Here is a 16,185-nt window from a genome sequence, read left to right on the forward strand (position 1 = left end):
TCCAACAGCTAAACAGTCTAGATGGGGACACAGAGCCACTGAAGCTGTCCCATCGAATTGCCAAGACAGATTAAATGGTGCTTTCGCCTGGCTGCCAGCATGGGCTCCAGCCTCCCCCCAGACGAGTGCTGTGTATGCAGCACGGGGCGGGGTGTCGGGAAGTCCTGCGGCCGCTTCCGGGAGCCGCCATAGCTCTGACACTTCTTCCCAGCAAGCCCCTGCAGATGTCACTGCAAGTGACAATGAAAACATGTGAAAGAGCCTCGGTGGGGCTGTCCAAGTGGTGATTAAAACTCGGGGTGACGGCGCCCGATTGCTCTCTTAGCTGAAGTGTCCTCACACTAATCTCATCGTGTTAAGTCATGCCTGTGGCAGCCCTGCAGTCTGGGGGCCGGGGGAGGGAGGTTCCTGCCCTGAGAGGAAGAAAACAGTTCTGAGACACATTTTCTCCTCTGGGGATCGTCAGTCTTGCCAAGCCGTGTCATCTTGGTAACGCGAGGACAGAGCTGTCGCACTTCTGAAGCAGGAGAGGCTGAGAGCGAGGTTTTCAACTGCAAATGATCAGACATGTTCTGGGCGGTACAGAATTAAATATTCCAGGCAGTGATGTAAATCGTGATCCCTACGGGGCCTGTATCAGGAACTTCATCTCTAGTACTTAATTCTCACGGTCTGAACGAGGCGTTGATAATAAGCAGAAGAGGAAGTGAGGAGACAGTAGCTGGTCAGTGACAGGAGTGGGGGCTGAGCTCACACGCCTTTCCCCGGGAGTGGCGTGCCCACCACCTTCCACACCGCCTTTCCCCGGGAGTGGCGTGCTCACCACCTTCCACACCGCCTCAGCGACCAGGAGTCCTGACTAACACGTAACAGCACACCTGAGAGTCAGTGGCTAGTGGCCCATCTCATGAAAAGCTCAGAAGAACAAAACAGCCACTTGGGAGTTCCTCTGGTTCCTTTATAGTCTGTATGGAGGCCTTTAGTGTTTCCAGAAGAGAAGCTGACTGCCGGAGCCGCAGGTTGGCCTGTGCGTTCACGCGGGCTCTCACTGAAGGGCCGAGTCCTCAGCCTGGCCCGTGTGGAACAGGAAATGATGTTGCTGATGTCCAGTTCAACGCGCAGGGTCGGATATGTTGTTCTGTATCCAGTGGTGTATACATCTCATTAGTAAATAATTGTGGTTATTTAAGAGTGAAGTTTTAAAAAAAATTTTTTTCCATTATGTGGATGGTTTTTTTTTTTTTTTCCCCAGTGGCTACTCAGTTGTTAGGACATAAATACCTGAGTTGCTTGAATCGAATTACTTAAGAAACAAAACTGTCAGGTGTTTCTTTTGGTTTAGGGGCACCCTGAGAAAAAAAATCGCTGAAAACACAGAGGCACCAAAGCTAGCCAAACTGAGCTAATTTGAGATTTGGGAAGAAGCGATGACCTGAGAGGATTCCAGGATCTTTGGCAGTCTGGACAGATAGGAGGTTGGGGGGCCCCTCCACTGTTCTCTGAATTTCAGGGCAAACCCACAGCTCTGAAACTTCAAGAGCCACACGAGGGCCTTAGCTGACCAGACAGACTTAGCGCCTATCTGCCCCCGATGTCACAGCGGTCAGACCGCTGAGTCCCAGGGAAGGCTGTTCGTAGCAACACCAACCCCTAGAAGACCAGACTGGTAGGACTGCCTCGCCTTAGAATAACACCGCCCACTCTTTAGGATAACCTTCCAGAGTCAAAACTAGTAGAAATCCCAGGATGTGACCGGCAGCATCTTCAGCTTTTGCTTCTATGAATGTTAAGGAATTTCATCAGTTAGTTAAACCAATTCAAAAGCAAACCACTATCTCAGAAATAAATCAGATGTGTTCGACCCCTTGCCGCTACACCAGTTTTCTCAAGAGACTCAACAATTTTGAGTCAGAAGTTTACAGGTGCTTACGACAAAAGTGTGGTGTTAGTGGAAAGAATCTGAGTTTGTGTGTTCAAATCCCAGCCCACTCACTTAATGCTCAGTAAACTCGGATATGCTTCTTAATGTTTCTAAACCTCATTTGTTCTGCTGTTTGTGAAAAAAATTAGCTGCTGCTAATTTTTCAGATTGTTAAGAAGATTAAATAATTATGTAAAATTTAAGTAAATGGTGGCTTTAGCAATAAACATTTGAAATAGGTGTTATTTTTCTGACGGGTTGGGTACTTAAAAATATGAAATGACAGTGTCTGGATGTACATGAAATGGTTGGCTTGGAGCAGCGGCATTATGGGGACTTCTCTAAACCACACATTTCTGTAATGCCTAGTTCTTTGCAGTGTTTTTGTAACCAGAAAAGATAAATGGCTCTGGGAGGTCAAGGAGGTCTTGGGATCATTACACAAGTTCCAGGCCAGATGTAATTAGAAGAGAGACCGTACTGGCTGGCTGCCTCTGTTCTTTCCAAAAAGGCCCTACACTGACTGTTTTACTCACAACCCTTCTGACACCAAATGCCTGTTTTTCCCATTAACAGCTTTTCCAGCTCTCCAGACACCAGCTGGCCCCCTCCAGTGCGGCGCTGATGCTCACCGCTCAGAGTTAGTACGGACCCCGCAGGCTGAGGGCACGGCCCCGCGGGATGGGCCCCCCTGCAGTCTCAGTCCCAGGTCCCCCGTGGCCAGCTGTGCTTCTTGACCCAGTAGCGTCAAGAACCCGCTTTGTGTTGCGCTCTGTGTGCAGTGCCGGGCTTCCAGCGATGAGGAGCCATGGCCCCACCTCCCCGGTTGCCCCAGGCACACTTCAGACTTCACTCATCGCTTACATGCAGGGAACCCTCAGATCTGGGTCTTTAAGCCAGAGCCCGGCTAGCTTTAGGCCCTCAGCCAGCTGCTTACCGCGTATCCTCACGTGATGTTCCCGGGGGACCTCCAGCCTCGCGGAGCTCTCAGCTGATCGACCTCAGTCCCCGGGCTGTGTCCTCAGACGAAAATCGAAACTCACAGCAGCCTGCGTTTCCTTCGCTCGCTGTGTGGCTGATGGGCGTTATCTAGTCAGTAGCCCCTGCGAACCACCATCCTTGACTTACCTCATTTACCCCACGTCCCCAACTTTTGCCACATTTTCCATTCTTTATTCTCCTGTCACTGTCGGGTCGAGCCATCACCTTCATCCATTAGAGACTTGGAATTAGCACAGTCCTAATCCGACTTCCTGCCTCCACTGACCCCTCATCTACGCGCTGTTGCTGCCAAGTTGACCTTTTCAAAGGGTGTATCTGTCCATATCACTGTCCAGTTTGAAGCTCGTAAGGATTTATCCGTCCCGTTAGGAATGGCAGTATTTGACCCAAGTAACCATCCCCTCCTTCTGAGGCCATGGCAGGTCACTGCTTCCGTATATGATACAGACTACGAATCCTTCCCACTATAACACCTTTAAAAATTTTTTTTCAGGTATACAGTATATTGATTTGACAACTGTATTCATTACTGAGGGCTCAGGATAAGTGAAGTCACCACATGTCACCATACAGTGGCATTACAGTATGACCAACTGTGTTCCCTGTGCTGTACTTTTCATCTCTTGTGATTTGCTTATTTCATAACTGAAAGTTCGTACATCTTAATCCCGTTTATGTATTTCTGCTGTGCCCCCCCCCCCCGGCAGCTGTGAGCTTGTTCTCCGTGTTTGAGAGCCCACTTACTCGTTTAGTTTCTTAGAGTCCACATGTAAGGGAAATCATTCGGTATTTGTCTTTTTTCTTTTTTTTTTTTTTAAGATTTTATTTATTTTTGAGAGACAATACAAGCGAAGGTTTTGGTGGGGAGGGGCAGAGGGAGATGCAGACCCCGCATCAGTAGGCAGGGAGCCTACTGTGGGAGTCAGTCCCAGGACCCTGGAATGGACCTGAGCGGAAGGCAGATGCTTAACCAACTGAACCACCCAGGCGCCCGGCACTCGTCTTTTTCCAGCTGACTTACTTCACGTAGCATAATACCTGCTCTGTCCATCCGTGTTCTTGCAGATGGCCAGATCTCGCTCTTTTTTATGCCTGAGTGATGCTCTGCTGTGTACATCTACCACATCTTCCTTGTCCGTCCACCTGCTGATGGACACTTGGGCTGCTTCCATATCTTCCATCGTAAATAATGTTACCAGAAACATAGGGGATTAGTGTGTTTTTTGTTTGTCTGTTTGTTTTTAGTAATCTCTACACCCAGCATGGGGCTTGAACTCAACCCTGAGATCAAGAATCATGTTCCTCCAGTTGATTCAGGCAGGCGCCCCGAATTAGTATTTTTGTTTTCTTTGGGTAAATATCGGGTAGTGGAACTAACTGGATTCTGTGGTATTTCTGTTTTTAATTTTTTGAGGAACCTCGATACTGTTTCCCACAGTGTTTGCACCAATTTACATTCCCGTCACCGGTGTACAAGAGGTCAGATTTTTTCTTCACATTCTTGCCAGCACTTGGTATTTCTTCTCTTTTTGATACTAGCCATCCTGACCAGTGTGACATAATAGTGGTTTTGATTTGCATTTCCCTGATGATTGGTGATACTGTGCATCTTTTCATGTATGTGCTGGCTGTCTGTATGGCTTACTGGAACACTAGGTAGGCATTACTAATTGATATGGGTTGGGACTGAGATGAACTATGTTTGGCCCCAGGGTGAAATCTATCATCCTTGACGGGCAGGAAAGTTCAAACTCTGTAGTCTAGCATACAAGGCCCTCTTCGATGTCTCCTGCCAGCCCACTTCTCTGCCCCCTCATCTCTTTTCTCAGAACTTAGCGTAAGCACACCTCTGAGAAAAAGCTTTTCAGGACCCTCTCCCCCTCCTGCCAGGTGGGTTTTGATTGTTGTGTGTGTTCCCGAGCGCCCCATGCACACAGAGGCCTTTGTCACAGGGCTAGTGCCCTCCTGCACCTTACCTTGGGCTATAGGCTGATTTACTTGTGTCTCCCCTAATAAACCATAAGCTCCTATTTTGTTTTAAAGATTTTATTTATTTATTTGAGAGAGAGAAAGCACGAGATAGGGGAGGGTCAGAGGGAGAAGAGCCTGATGCGGGGTTCGATTCTGGGACTCCAGGATCATGACCTGAGCCAAAGGCAGACGCTTAACCCACTGAGCCATCCAGGCGCCCCTAATTCTATTAACGCTTTGAGAAACTGCCCGATTGTTTTCCAGAGTGGCTGTAGCATTTCACCTTCCTACCAGCAATGAGTGTGATCCCAGTTTCTCTACATCCTTGCCAACACTTGTTATTATCTGTCTTTTTATATTTATATGTTATTAAAATAAATCAGACATATTCAAGGGGCATCTGGGTGGCTCAGTTGGTTAAGCGTCTGACTTGATTTTGGCTCAGGTCGTGATATCAGGGTCATGAGATTGAGCCCGGCCCTGGGCTCCGTGCTAGGCTTAAGATTCTCTTCTTTTCCCTCTGCCCCACCCCCCTGCTGGCTAGCTCTCTCAGTCTCTCTCTGTCTACGAAAAAAAATTAAACGCATTTGGTATTTGTATAAACGCGTATGTCTTATATAAATGCACATAATTTTGTATTTAGATAAATTATAACATCCTAGTAGGTGTGGAGTAGCTTCTCTTCGTGGTTTGTTTGTTTGTTTTTTGGAAAGATTTTATTTATTTATTCGAGAGAGAGGGAGAGTACAGAGGGACAGTGAGAGGGAGAAGCGGATTCCCCACTGAGCAGAGAGCCTGATACGGAACTGGATCCCAAGACCCCAGGATCATGACCTGAGCCTAAGGCAGACGCTCAACCCACGGAGCCCCCAGGCGCTCTTTCTTCGTGGTTTTGATTCGCATTTCCCTAATGGCTAGTGGTGTGGAGCATCTTTTCACATACTTGTTGGCCATCTATTTATCTGTATTTGGAGAGAGACCTATTTAGATCCTTCGTCCATTTTTCAGTTGGGTTGTCTTTTCATTACTGAGTTCTGAGAGTCTTTAGTATATTCTGGATACAGGTCCCTTACGGACATATGATCTGCAAATATTTTCTCTCTCCCTGTGTTGTGTTTTTACTTTTTTATTCCTAGCTTGAGCATAGTAGGCGCACAGCGTCCCGTGGGTTTCGGGTGTGCGACGTACTGGCTGAGCTCCTCTGCGTTGTGCTCTGCTCAGCGTAGTCGCTGCTGCCGTCTGTCCCCTTGCTCGCGCTTACACTGCCATTGACAGCGTTCCCTGTGCTGTGCCTTGTACTCATCTTTTCACGTTCTTAGTGGCATTGTTTGCAGCACAAAAAGTTTTAATGTCGGTAAAGTCCAATTTCTTCTTTTGTCGTGACGGTTTCGGCCCCATACCTAAGAAGCCGATGCCTAATCTCGGGTCGCGAAGGTGGATGCCTGTGGTTTCTTCTCCGCATTTTAGTGATTCAGCTGTTACGTTTAGCTCTTTGATCCATTTTGCGTTACATTTTGTGTGTGTGTGTGGTGTAAAGATGTAAAATTCTTTCTCAGTCTTTACCTTGGGCTGAATATACCGATCTTACTTTTTCTAATGAGTTATAATGTAAGGTACAGTCAGAAGGTGACTTCTTCGGCGGCAGGTGACGTCTTTATAGAGAGAAATGCTGAAAGGAGGAATGTGACGCTAACGTGTACGGCAGGTTCAAGAGATTAGGGTCAGGACCCAAGTACCTACCTTCTGCTGCAGACGTGAACATGAGTTTCCGTCTTCCCCGTTTCACAATGGGTCAGAATCGTATGGGGCCCCAGGGCCTGACAGAGAACCCAGTTCTTGTGTCACAGTCGTGCTAGCTGCTGGACGGCTGTAATGCCCTTACTTGGTTCTCTCCGCAGGTGTCTCTCTCTTTGGCTTGTCGGCCCTGTTGATCCCTGGGAACTTTGAGTCTCATTTGGAGCTTGTGAAGTCCCTGTGTCTGGGGCCATCACTGATCTACACGGCCAAGTTTGCGCTTGTCTTCCCTCTCATGTATCACACCTGGAATGGGATCCGACACTTGGTAAGTTAATGGTTGGTTTATACATCTTCTGGGTGAGGGGAGTGTAGGGGAGTGTAGGAGTCTCCTGCGTTGCCTGGGTTCAGTGCCACCCCTGAAGTTCGTTGTCTGGACCTCTGCTAGGGGTTCCAGGGAGAGCTAAACGGGACCCGCGCGCACGCCGTGGCAGCCCTGCCGGGGATCCCACCGAGCTCTGGGTGTTGGCCTGGCAGGCCCTTGCAGGGTCTCGGTGTGAACGCTTCCATTTTTACGAGGCGTGTTGCTGAGAGAGGCCCCTGAAGCCAGGCCGTCCCTCTGACATAGAAGGCAGGCTTACTAGATAATTAATTGGTACCTACCATGTGTCAGGTTCCTTTCTAGACCCTGGGTTTTCAGTTCTGAGCTAGATGGTTGCTCCTTTCAGTCTGTCATTCCTACCAACCGGGGGTGACAGGTCCAGCTGGACTCAAATTATTAATTTAATTATTAATTCTGATGTTAACTTCTATTACCTTGACTTTGGATTGCGTGAACCGGATTTGGTTTTTGTTGAGCTCTTGGAGAGAATGGAGCCAACTCTAACAGTAACTAGGTACCTAGGATCCCAGATTTTAATACTGGGGTTAGGAATCTTTTTATGGCCTGAAAACTGTCCGGGCTGCCTCCTACATGACTTTTCTCCTCTCTCTCCCTCTTTTTAAAAATTTTTTGTTACTGTTTTTTAAATTTATTTGAGGGAGAGAGAGAGAGCGCATGCACGTGTACTCAGGGCATGTGTGAGCCAGGGAGGAGCAGAGGGAGAGGGCCACGCAGACTGCTGAGCGCGGAGCCCAACATGGGGCTCGATCCCAAGACCCTGAGATTCTGACCCAAGCCGAAACCAGGAGTTGGACATTTAACCCACTGAGCCACCCAGGAGCCCCTCCTTCTCTCTCTCTCTCTCTTTTTTTAAGATTTTATTTATTACGAGAGAGAGTCAGAGAGAGAGAAAGAAAGAACGGGAGCAGGGAGAGAGATGAGCTGAGCAGAGAGCCTGATGCGGGGCTTGATCCCAGGACCCTGAGATCAGGCCTGAGCCGAAGGCAGAGGCTTTAACCCACTGAGCCACCCTGGCGCCCTGATTCCATTCTTTCTTATCTTCCACTTCCTTCCTAACCTGAGCATCTGTCAGACGGGTCCTCTTGCCTTAATCTGACCTTTATAATTTCCACATCAGAATCTAGAGACCAGCACTTTCTGAATTTCAGTCTGGTCCAGTAGTTTAATGGAATCGGAAAAGTGAGAGACTAAATGACCCATTAAGTGTATCTATCACCTGTGCCCTGGGGCAGTGTGCAGCTTGATTCTCAGTGACTTCACTTTTCCCTCCGGGAGGGGATCAAGAAGGGGGGCATTTCCATTAATGACTTCTCATTCCACAGAACAAATCTCCCTCAGGAAAAGCAGCTGATCAGCTTCCTCTGGGCACATCCGGGCTCTGGCGGTGCCGCGTATTTGCTTTTGTCTCAGTATGGGGGGAGGGAAAGGGAAGAGGTTTTGCAAAATCTCAGGGCTCAGTCAAGGTTTTTCTGCCCTGGTTCCTCCCCTAATGGTAATCTCTTTGTTGAGAGAAGTGAGGAGCCTAAAGGCTTTTCTTAAGCCCTTAAATCTGCTTTTATTTTCTCTTGTAGCAAGTACCGGCTGTGAGTGCGGGACAGGATTTGATCTGTGCCCCCCGGCGGACGGCCCTGCTTGCTCTCTGAGCTTGACGGTTGCCTTCCCAGAAGATCTCGTGGGGAGAGGGGACTGGAACTGATAGGAGTGGGAAGGGACAGGGTCTCTGGCATTCTAGAGAATATATCCCCCCCTCCCCGGCACCGCCAGCCAGTAGGACTCGGGGTTTTTTTGGCAAAACACCATGCCTGTATAAGCAAGACAGCTCTGTGTGGCATCTGCTTGACTCCTAATCTGATCTAGGTGGAGGCTTGATTCTCCACCCGCACCCCCTCCCCGCCCCCACCCCAGCGCTCTCTCTGACTTTCCTCTTAAGTACTCCTCATTCAGTTTAACATTCACAGTGTGGGCGTTTGTGTACCCTGGGGCAGTCAAGTGTGGAAAGTGTAGCACCTAAAAATTCTACCTTTGCCCTAGGGGAGCTTTTAGGAACGTGGAGTATAATAGAACTATAATACATTAGTATCCCTGTGTGACAGGAGAGGCTCCATCAGTGTTTTTAAAACCCTGGTTTTTTGATGGAGTGGGTAGAAAATCGATATAGTGGGTTGTTACCAACAAAACCAGAAATTTAGGGGCTCCTGGCTGACTCAGTTGGTGGAGAGCACAACTTGACCTTGGGGTCATGGGTTGAAGGCCCACACTGGGCATAGAGCTTGCTTTAAAAAAACAAACAAAAAAAACCACTAGAAATGTAATAGCATACAGTATATAGAATGCAGCACATGTAGTAATGGTAAATATTGCTTATTCTTTCATGAACTTTTGCTGTGAATACACTGGCAAACAAAATTAAGAAATAGTGTTCTAGGGGCGCCTGGGTGGCTCAGTGGGTTAAGCCTCTACCTTCAGCTCAGGTCGTGATCTCAGGGTCCTGGGATGGGGCCCCGCATCGGGCTCTCTGCTTGGCAGGGAGCCTGCTTCCCCCTCTCTCTCTGCCTGCCTCTCTGCCTACTTGTGATCTCTGTCTGTCAAATGAATAAATAAAATCTTTAAAAAAAAAAAAAAAAGAAATAGTGTTCTAGGTCCCGGCGGTTTTTAAAGGACTTCTGGGTCTGTGCCTGGATGTTACTTCTCAAAGGCCGGGGCAGGGGGCGGTGGCGCTGGTTCTCTGATGGACTGTAGCTAAGAAACCGTGACTCTTTCCTACGTCCCTGTTCTGGAGCGTCACGGTGTGTGTTCGTCAGTTGTTTCAAAAGCGTCGCTGTAAAATGTCTACTAGATTTATTCAGCATGGAACTTTTCTCCCCCAAGCAACACCTTTAAGCATTCTGAGGAACTAGTTTGTGGAGAAACACTTTGGGAAACAGTGATTTGGTTTTGTTGTCATGAGGGAACGTTTAATCTCTTTAGTCTGGAAGCTTTTGTATATACGGGCTGTATTTTGCACTAGGCCTTTTCTATCGCTGGGACAACTGGGTGGTAGGTTCCGCGTAGGGTTTTGAGAAACGTGGGGCCCAGGGGAAGTGCTTTTGCCTAGAGCCGTGCCGAGGGGAGCTGCCTGCTGCTTGAGATGGAGCCACTTTCTCGGAAAGGAGCGCACCCAGGGCCCTGATTGCTGAAAGTCTTTCTCCTTCTCTCTTTTTTCCCCCCTCTTCTTTTTTGTGCAGGTATGGGACCTAGGGAAAGGCCTGAAGATCCCCCAGCTGTACCAGTCCGGAGTGGCTGTCTTGGTTCTTACCGTGTTGACCTCTGCAGGGCTGGCCGCCATGTGAGGAGCCGAAGTTCGCAGCATTGTCTTCCCCTAAATGATTCCCTGACCTGCCTTCCTCTTTGTCGCTCTCATCTCCAGCCAAGACAAAGTTCTCCCGATTTATTTAGACCCTCTGTGCTTGCACATCCCCTTGGAGCTCAGTGGCAGCAGACTGCCTCCTAGAAGCAGAGCAGTGGGAGAGGGTCCAGTTTCCTCCCTTGTTGCTCAAGACGGGATGACTCAAAACTTCCCGTTTCCTGCCCCCAGCTTGCAGCCTGCTCTGGGCCTGGGAGCCGTCATTCTCTCTCCATATTGGGCCTTGATTTGTGCTGACAGTCAGCTGCTTCTTCCCAAGACAGTGGAAACAATGCCAGCTCTGTGGCCTCTGCCGTGGGGACTGGGAGTGGGGCTTTGGGTGCCACTGCCTGTGGGTTGCTGGCTTAAAGGACAGTCCTGTTCATTGGTCAGAGCCCGGGGTCTTCAGCACCCACACAGTGTGACTGAAGGAAGACGGGTGGGGTGGGGGGGAGTCAGCCTGTCCCAGCTCACAGGAGGTAAAGAGGGTCGGTTGACTCTTCAAGCAGGTGCTTTGGGGAGAAGATATGTAGCTTTTAATGCAAAAGGAAGGTCCAGAAAATTACAATGAACATATTAAGGGTTATTTTTCCCCCCACATTTCTGGAAAAACAAGCCTCTTTTCTAATCCAAATTCATGTGACATCTGTTTCCGAAACTGAATTAAAATACTGATTTTGTCTTTGACTCTCCTTGAAATCTAGAAAACCAAGAGAATGGCGTTTGGGGTGGAGCCAATTTCCTCCCTCTCCCTCTGGTCTCAGGCATTTGCATCCCCCAATCTGACCTTTCTGAGAAGGGAAACAGCCTGTCCTGCCGCTGACCACTGGAACCGTGTTTAGGGAATCGAATGCAAGGAGCCAGAGATGGAAGGAGCAAGAGAGAGGAGGTTAAGCATGTGGAAGTTTTGCATTATCACGGGCTCCAGAATCCCACTGAGAACTGTTCATAAACCTCAGGGGACAGACAGTTCAGCAAATGGTCCAGTAAGGGAGCCAGAGGACCAGTGGAGGTGGCAGCAAAGGGATGATGAGCTAAGTACGTAGAGTGGGCGAGAACAGAGAGCGGGGAGATAAGAGAGGAGGGATCACTGACGACCTGCCAAAATTTGTAATTAAACGGGAAATCTCGCTGCCTTTAAACTCCGTGTGGGCCGGCCGTCTGGAGCCCTGACTCCTTCGGCAGGAGTGCGGTTTGATAGTCTTTGCAAACTCAGGGGTAGCAGATCTATCTTTCTGAGTTGTTGGTCAGCCGGTTAAAGCTGTGGGTTGGAGAGGAGGAACAATGACCGTAATTGGGGGCAGTTGGGCAGGAAGACGTCGCTGAAGCGAGGACAGCGGGGACCTCCCGCCTCAGCAGTCTTCCTCCCAGCTCCCCAAGTAGTCTCCTGCTTCTCGTGATGATCACTTCCCCCTTCTTGCTGGACGAGCCCTGGGAAGCCTTTGTAGCCTTTCTCCAGCTTAAACCCTACGTCTTCTCTAGTTGACCTTGGAGTGGGAGACAAGCATTCATGAGGGAACACTCTGGCCTTAGAGCTGGGAAGGGTTTGGCAAGGGCATTACACTGAGCAGCCGGCACCCGGGAAGACCGCAGAATAGGAGAGTGAGCAAATGTTGGAAGCTGGGAAGTGCATAGGGAACATCGTACCTTTTTTTTGGTGGCTCCTTACCATTTGGGTGCTTGGGACTGGGGTAGAATGGTCCTCATGTTTGTTATTCTGCCCTAAATTTCTACTTATCATCTCTCTCTGTTTTTTCTTCTCTGACTTCCAGTCACTTCTGTAGATCTTTTATCAAACTATGTATATCCTTTTGCTTGAGTTTTACTTCTAGAACTCTGTCTAGTTTGTCTTCCCCATGTGTTCTGTCACCAGATGGGAAGTCGCAGACAAGGATGGTGTCTTCTTCTCTGGCTTCCCTTCCCTTTTCTTCCCCTCTCTTCTCTAGACATGCGTGTGTATGCTCTACTAAACAATCATACTTCGGACCTAGAAGTTTTAGTTGTGTGTGCTTAGGATGAAAAATGAGGGACTGGGGTGGGGGTAAGAGGCTGGTTCTTTGAGGTTTCTTCTGCTACAGTTCGGACCAACTTCCTCTTGGTCACTTGGAAGAGAACTGACTTAGTCCTTGTGAAAACGTGTTCTGCCTCCAGCCGCTGCCATGTTCTTTTCCTGCTCTATTTCCCCCAACCCGCCTCCTAGTCGTGGGGTACGAGAAGGAGCCATAAGAGAAGGAAAAAACATCCAAGTCAGTAATAGATTCAACAGATGATGTTTATTTTCCAAGTTTGCCTTTATTCCCACCCTATAATTTCCCTGTTCTGCGTCCCTCACTGGGGGTCTCACTTACACCACTCAGACAGTTTTTCTCAGTGTGGTCTCTGGGTGCTTCTGGAATTCCAGGTTTGTATTTCTGGACTGCAGCTGGATTAGGACCTGCCGGGTGTTCTAGCACACATGGACATCCTCGTGGGCTCTTGAGAGAGTTGGCTGGGCTTTGGGGACCTGGAGTGTGACCTGCAGAGGGGTGTGAGCTTTGGGGTCGGTCTGGGGAATTGAGATTTACATCCGGGGAGCCAGGAATTATGGTCGGACTTGGGGCTTGTTGTACAGTCTTTGTGATGGACTTCCCGAGTTTCCTCTGATTGTCTGGATCATGAGGCTGCCGGGCAGAATGGAACAGACAGTCATGTTTCTGGTCAGGCCTAGGTCATTCCCAGTCCATCTTCGAATTCTCACCGTCTTTCTCCCCATACCATAGACAAAAGGTCAGATCAGATCATTTTGCACTGTGGGGGAAAATGTCCTTAGCACCTCTCGTTAAGAATCAGAAGAGTTAGGGACCAGGTAGGAGAAGACCAAGTTGGTTAGAGGTTCCCCCTGCTGGGTGGTGGTGGTATAACAAGAGGGATTTTTGAGACTGAAAAGAAATGCCGATAATAGGATTTGAGCTTAGGTGGGAGGAAGAGATACCTTGCCCAAGATTTCAGGACGCAGCCCATTGGAGGCCTTGAGCAAATCCGGATTTTTCTGTATCCATCTGGTGAGGGAGGCAGCACCAGCAACCGTACGGGAGGTCAGGGTCACCCGAGCAGGGGGTATCTTCAGAGGCATTTGCCAGGTGCCCATAAAAGATCCCCAAGGGCTTGCCTAAAAGGAAGAAGATGAGGTTCTTCAACAGGCTTTTCCCAGGACTGCTGACCTGTTGGCAGGTCTGTTGTCTTCCTTCCCCCCTTCCCCCTTGGGACGCGTGGTAGTGAAACCAGACTGAAAGCGCAGTCTCCCAGTCTCCCCACTCGTCGTCTACCCCCTTTCGCACTTAAGTTACCCAGATTTTTTCACCGTATTAACTCTGTTGGCTTAACTTAAGTCTAGCAGAGTACTCACTGCGTTAAGGATCACATGAAGGTGTTCGTTCATCAGTTTAAGGCATTCTGGGTGCTCAGCACAACTCTTGTGCTCGATAAACTGGCTGCAAGTTTGGGGACAGTCATGTTGCAATGGGAATTAGATTGAACTTTAATTTCCAGATAGCGGCCATGCTAGATTGTAAACCTCCCATCTTGGTTACTCCGGTTCTGTGCCCTGGTTCTTTACCGTCCTCAGGAGGAACGGGGATCAGTATCTCACCTTGGAACGGGGCACTGAAGGCAACAGATGACCGCGATCATTGGCGATAATCTGAGTGTAGCCTTCATGGGAGGAAATTCTCTGGGGTAGAAGCGAGGAGAGAAGTGCTTGTGAAAATGGAATGGAAAAGAGAGAGAAGGTATCTGAGGCTCGAGTTAAGGGCTGGGGGAGGGGAGAGGCTATGGGAATTTAGAGATGGCTGAAGGAATTAGGTGCCAGTGAATTCCAGAGGACGTGGTGGAAAGAATCAGAAAATGGCCCCGTGGGAACTCTGCACACGCAATACCTCCTTCGTTGGCTTGGCGGGAGACCAGTTCCGCAGATACTTGGGTGAGAAAGCTTTTTCATACTGTGGAGAGAAAGATGAGAATCTCTGTGAAGCTCAAAGGCCCCGTCCCTGGGAAATGACGAGGCCCCGTTCTTTAGAGTTGATGACCAGAGACCTAAACAGCCAAGCTAGGCTTAACTCCTATAGAAGGTGTAATTTTTTGGTCTAAGCGTGTGCTTTTCAACATGGAGCCACTAGCCACATGTGGCTATCGGACACTTGAAATGTGACTAGTCCCATTAGACTAGGGAGGTGCTTTTTAATTTCAGAGAGTTAGTACAAAAAAAAAGAGAATGTAAGCATTGTATTATAACTTTTTAAATATTGACTAAACATTGAAATAATATTTTAGACTTACTGGGTTAAATATATTATTAAAGTTAATTTTATTTCTTTTTAGTTTTTTTCATATAGCTACTAGAAAATTTTAAATTACATTGGTGACTCGCATTAGCTTTTTATTGGGCAGCCCTGATCTAGACCAAGGATGGGCAAATGTGGTCCATGAGCCCAGTCCATCCTCCTATCTGTCTTGGGTTGACCTGAGAAAGCAAAGAATTGTTTTTATAGATGGATATTTGCAATTGATTTGATTAAAGGGAACAGTAGCTTTGCATCCCAAAGAAGTGTTTTCTCATCCCAAAAGAGTTCTATTTTTTCATTTAGTATTACAAAAAATTAATTTTGTCAAGAATTTAATGGAAAAATATTTTCTCTTGCTATTTTTTTTTAAGATTTTATTTACTTATTTGACAGATCACAAGTAGGCAGAGAGGCAGGCAGAGAGAGAGGAGAAAGCAGGCAGAGAGCCCGATGTGGGGCTCGATCCCAGGACCCTGGGATCATGACCTGAGCCGAAGGCAGAGGCTTTAACCCACTGAGCCACCCAGGCGCCCCTTTCTCTTGCTATTTTAAGTACTACATAACATCTCTGTTTTGCCATGTGGCCCTAAAACATTGAAAATATTTACCCTTTGGCCCTTTACAGAAAAAACCCTGCTGACCTCTTGTTTAGATCCTACAAACTTAACCCCAAGATGCCTTTTGCTTGTGCATGGGGCCTCTCTACCCTGAGTAGCTGAAGAGGTGAAAAATACCATCTCACCCCACTTTCAGCTACTCATTCAATAATCAGAATCCTCTGGGAGGGTCAGTCCAAAGGCAAAGTTAAATGTTAGAGATGGAAAAAGAACTTACCTGGTTGGCACTGTAGTTAGTGGCCATGATCCTGCCACTTTTTGCTGTTTATCTTTGTTGCCTGGCAACGGCGGAAGGCGGACCTTCCAGGACTGCCGGCCCTTCTACTTGGTATTCACTTTCTTGGATGACACTGCCCCAAACTCTCCCTGGACATTCAGGTCTGGTTTCGTTTTAGAACCGCCAGAGGCAACGTAAATAAACATGAAAAAGTGAGCTGAAGAGCAGCCCTTTTTAATAGCATAATACACCCTACTTAAGAACTTCTGGATTGTCTTTGACTGTGGTCTTGAGCCGTCTTAACAAACCGTGGAACTCCTAGAGCTGTGTTTTGGGGGCACTGTGCTGGAACGTACCCCGGACTTGAGAGCCAGGCGCCGGGGCTGGAGTCCTCACTCGACATAGTGTCATAGGAGCTGTGTGGCTTTAAACAGTTGGCTCCCTTTTTAAGTTTCTCTAGACTCATTCGTATTGTGAAGATAATAGAGCCTGCCTTTAGAGGGTATGTGAGATACAGTGGGAGGTGTTCAATCAGTATCACTGCATAGTAGGTACTCAATACTAGTGAGACTCCGTTTATAGGGCACACTTCTTCATTTTCTCAGAATAACAAAGGAAT

General features: G+C 48.2%; 2 protein-coding genes across 2 annotated transcripts in view; one reads left to right on the top strand and one right to left on the bottom strand.

Annotated features, from left to right (window-relative positions):
• SDHC (succinate dehydrogenase complex subunit C) overlaps positions 1 to 11,100 on the top strand; it is a 34,155-nt gene extending 23,055 nt beyond the window's left edge. The window contains exons 5-6 of the mRNA XM_080824006.1: positions 6,793 to 6,956; positions 10,256 to 11,100. Of these exons, the coding sequence (XP_080680132.1) occupies positions 6,793 to 6,956; positions 10,256 to 10,360 (269 nt within the window). The 3' untranslated portion in view covers positions 10,361 to 11,100. The remainder of the gene's footprint in view (positions 1 to 6,792; positions 6,957 to 10,255) is intronic.
• A 1,616-nt stretch (positions 11,101 to 12,716) lies between these two features.
• CFAP126 (cilia and flagella associated protein 126) lies at positions 12,717 to 15,593 on the bottom strand (the record flags this gene model as incomplete). The annotated part of the gene is made up of 5 exons (XM_080823917.1): positions 12,717 to 13,073; positions 13,385 to 13,561; positions 14,042 to 14,122; positions 14,328 to 14,390; positions 15,567 to 15,593. The coding sequence occupies 5 exons, from the start codon at positions 15,591 to 15,593 to the stop codon at positions 12,717 to 12,719; spliced, it is 705 nt and encodes a 234-aa protein (XP_080680043.1).
• Positions 15,594 to 16,185: the final 592 nt, after the last annotated feature.

Source organism: Martes martes (genome assembly GCF_963455335.1).
Source record: "Martes martes genome assembly, chromosome: 15".
NCBI classification, from domain to species: Eukaryota; Metazoa; Chordata; class Mammalia; order Carnivora; family Mustelidae; genus Martes; species Martes martes.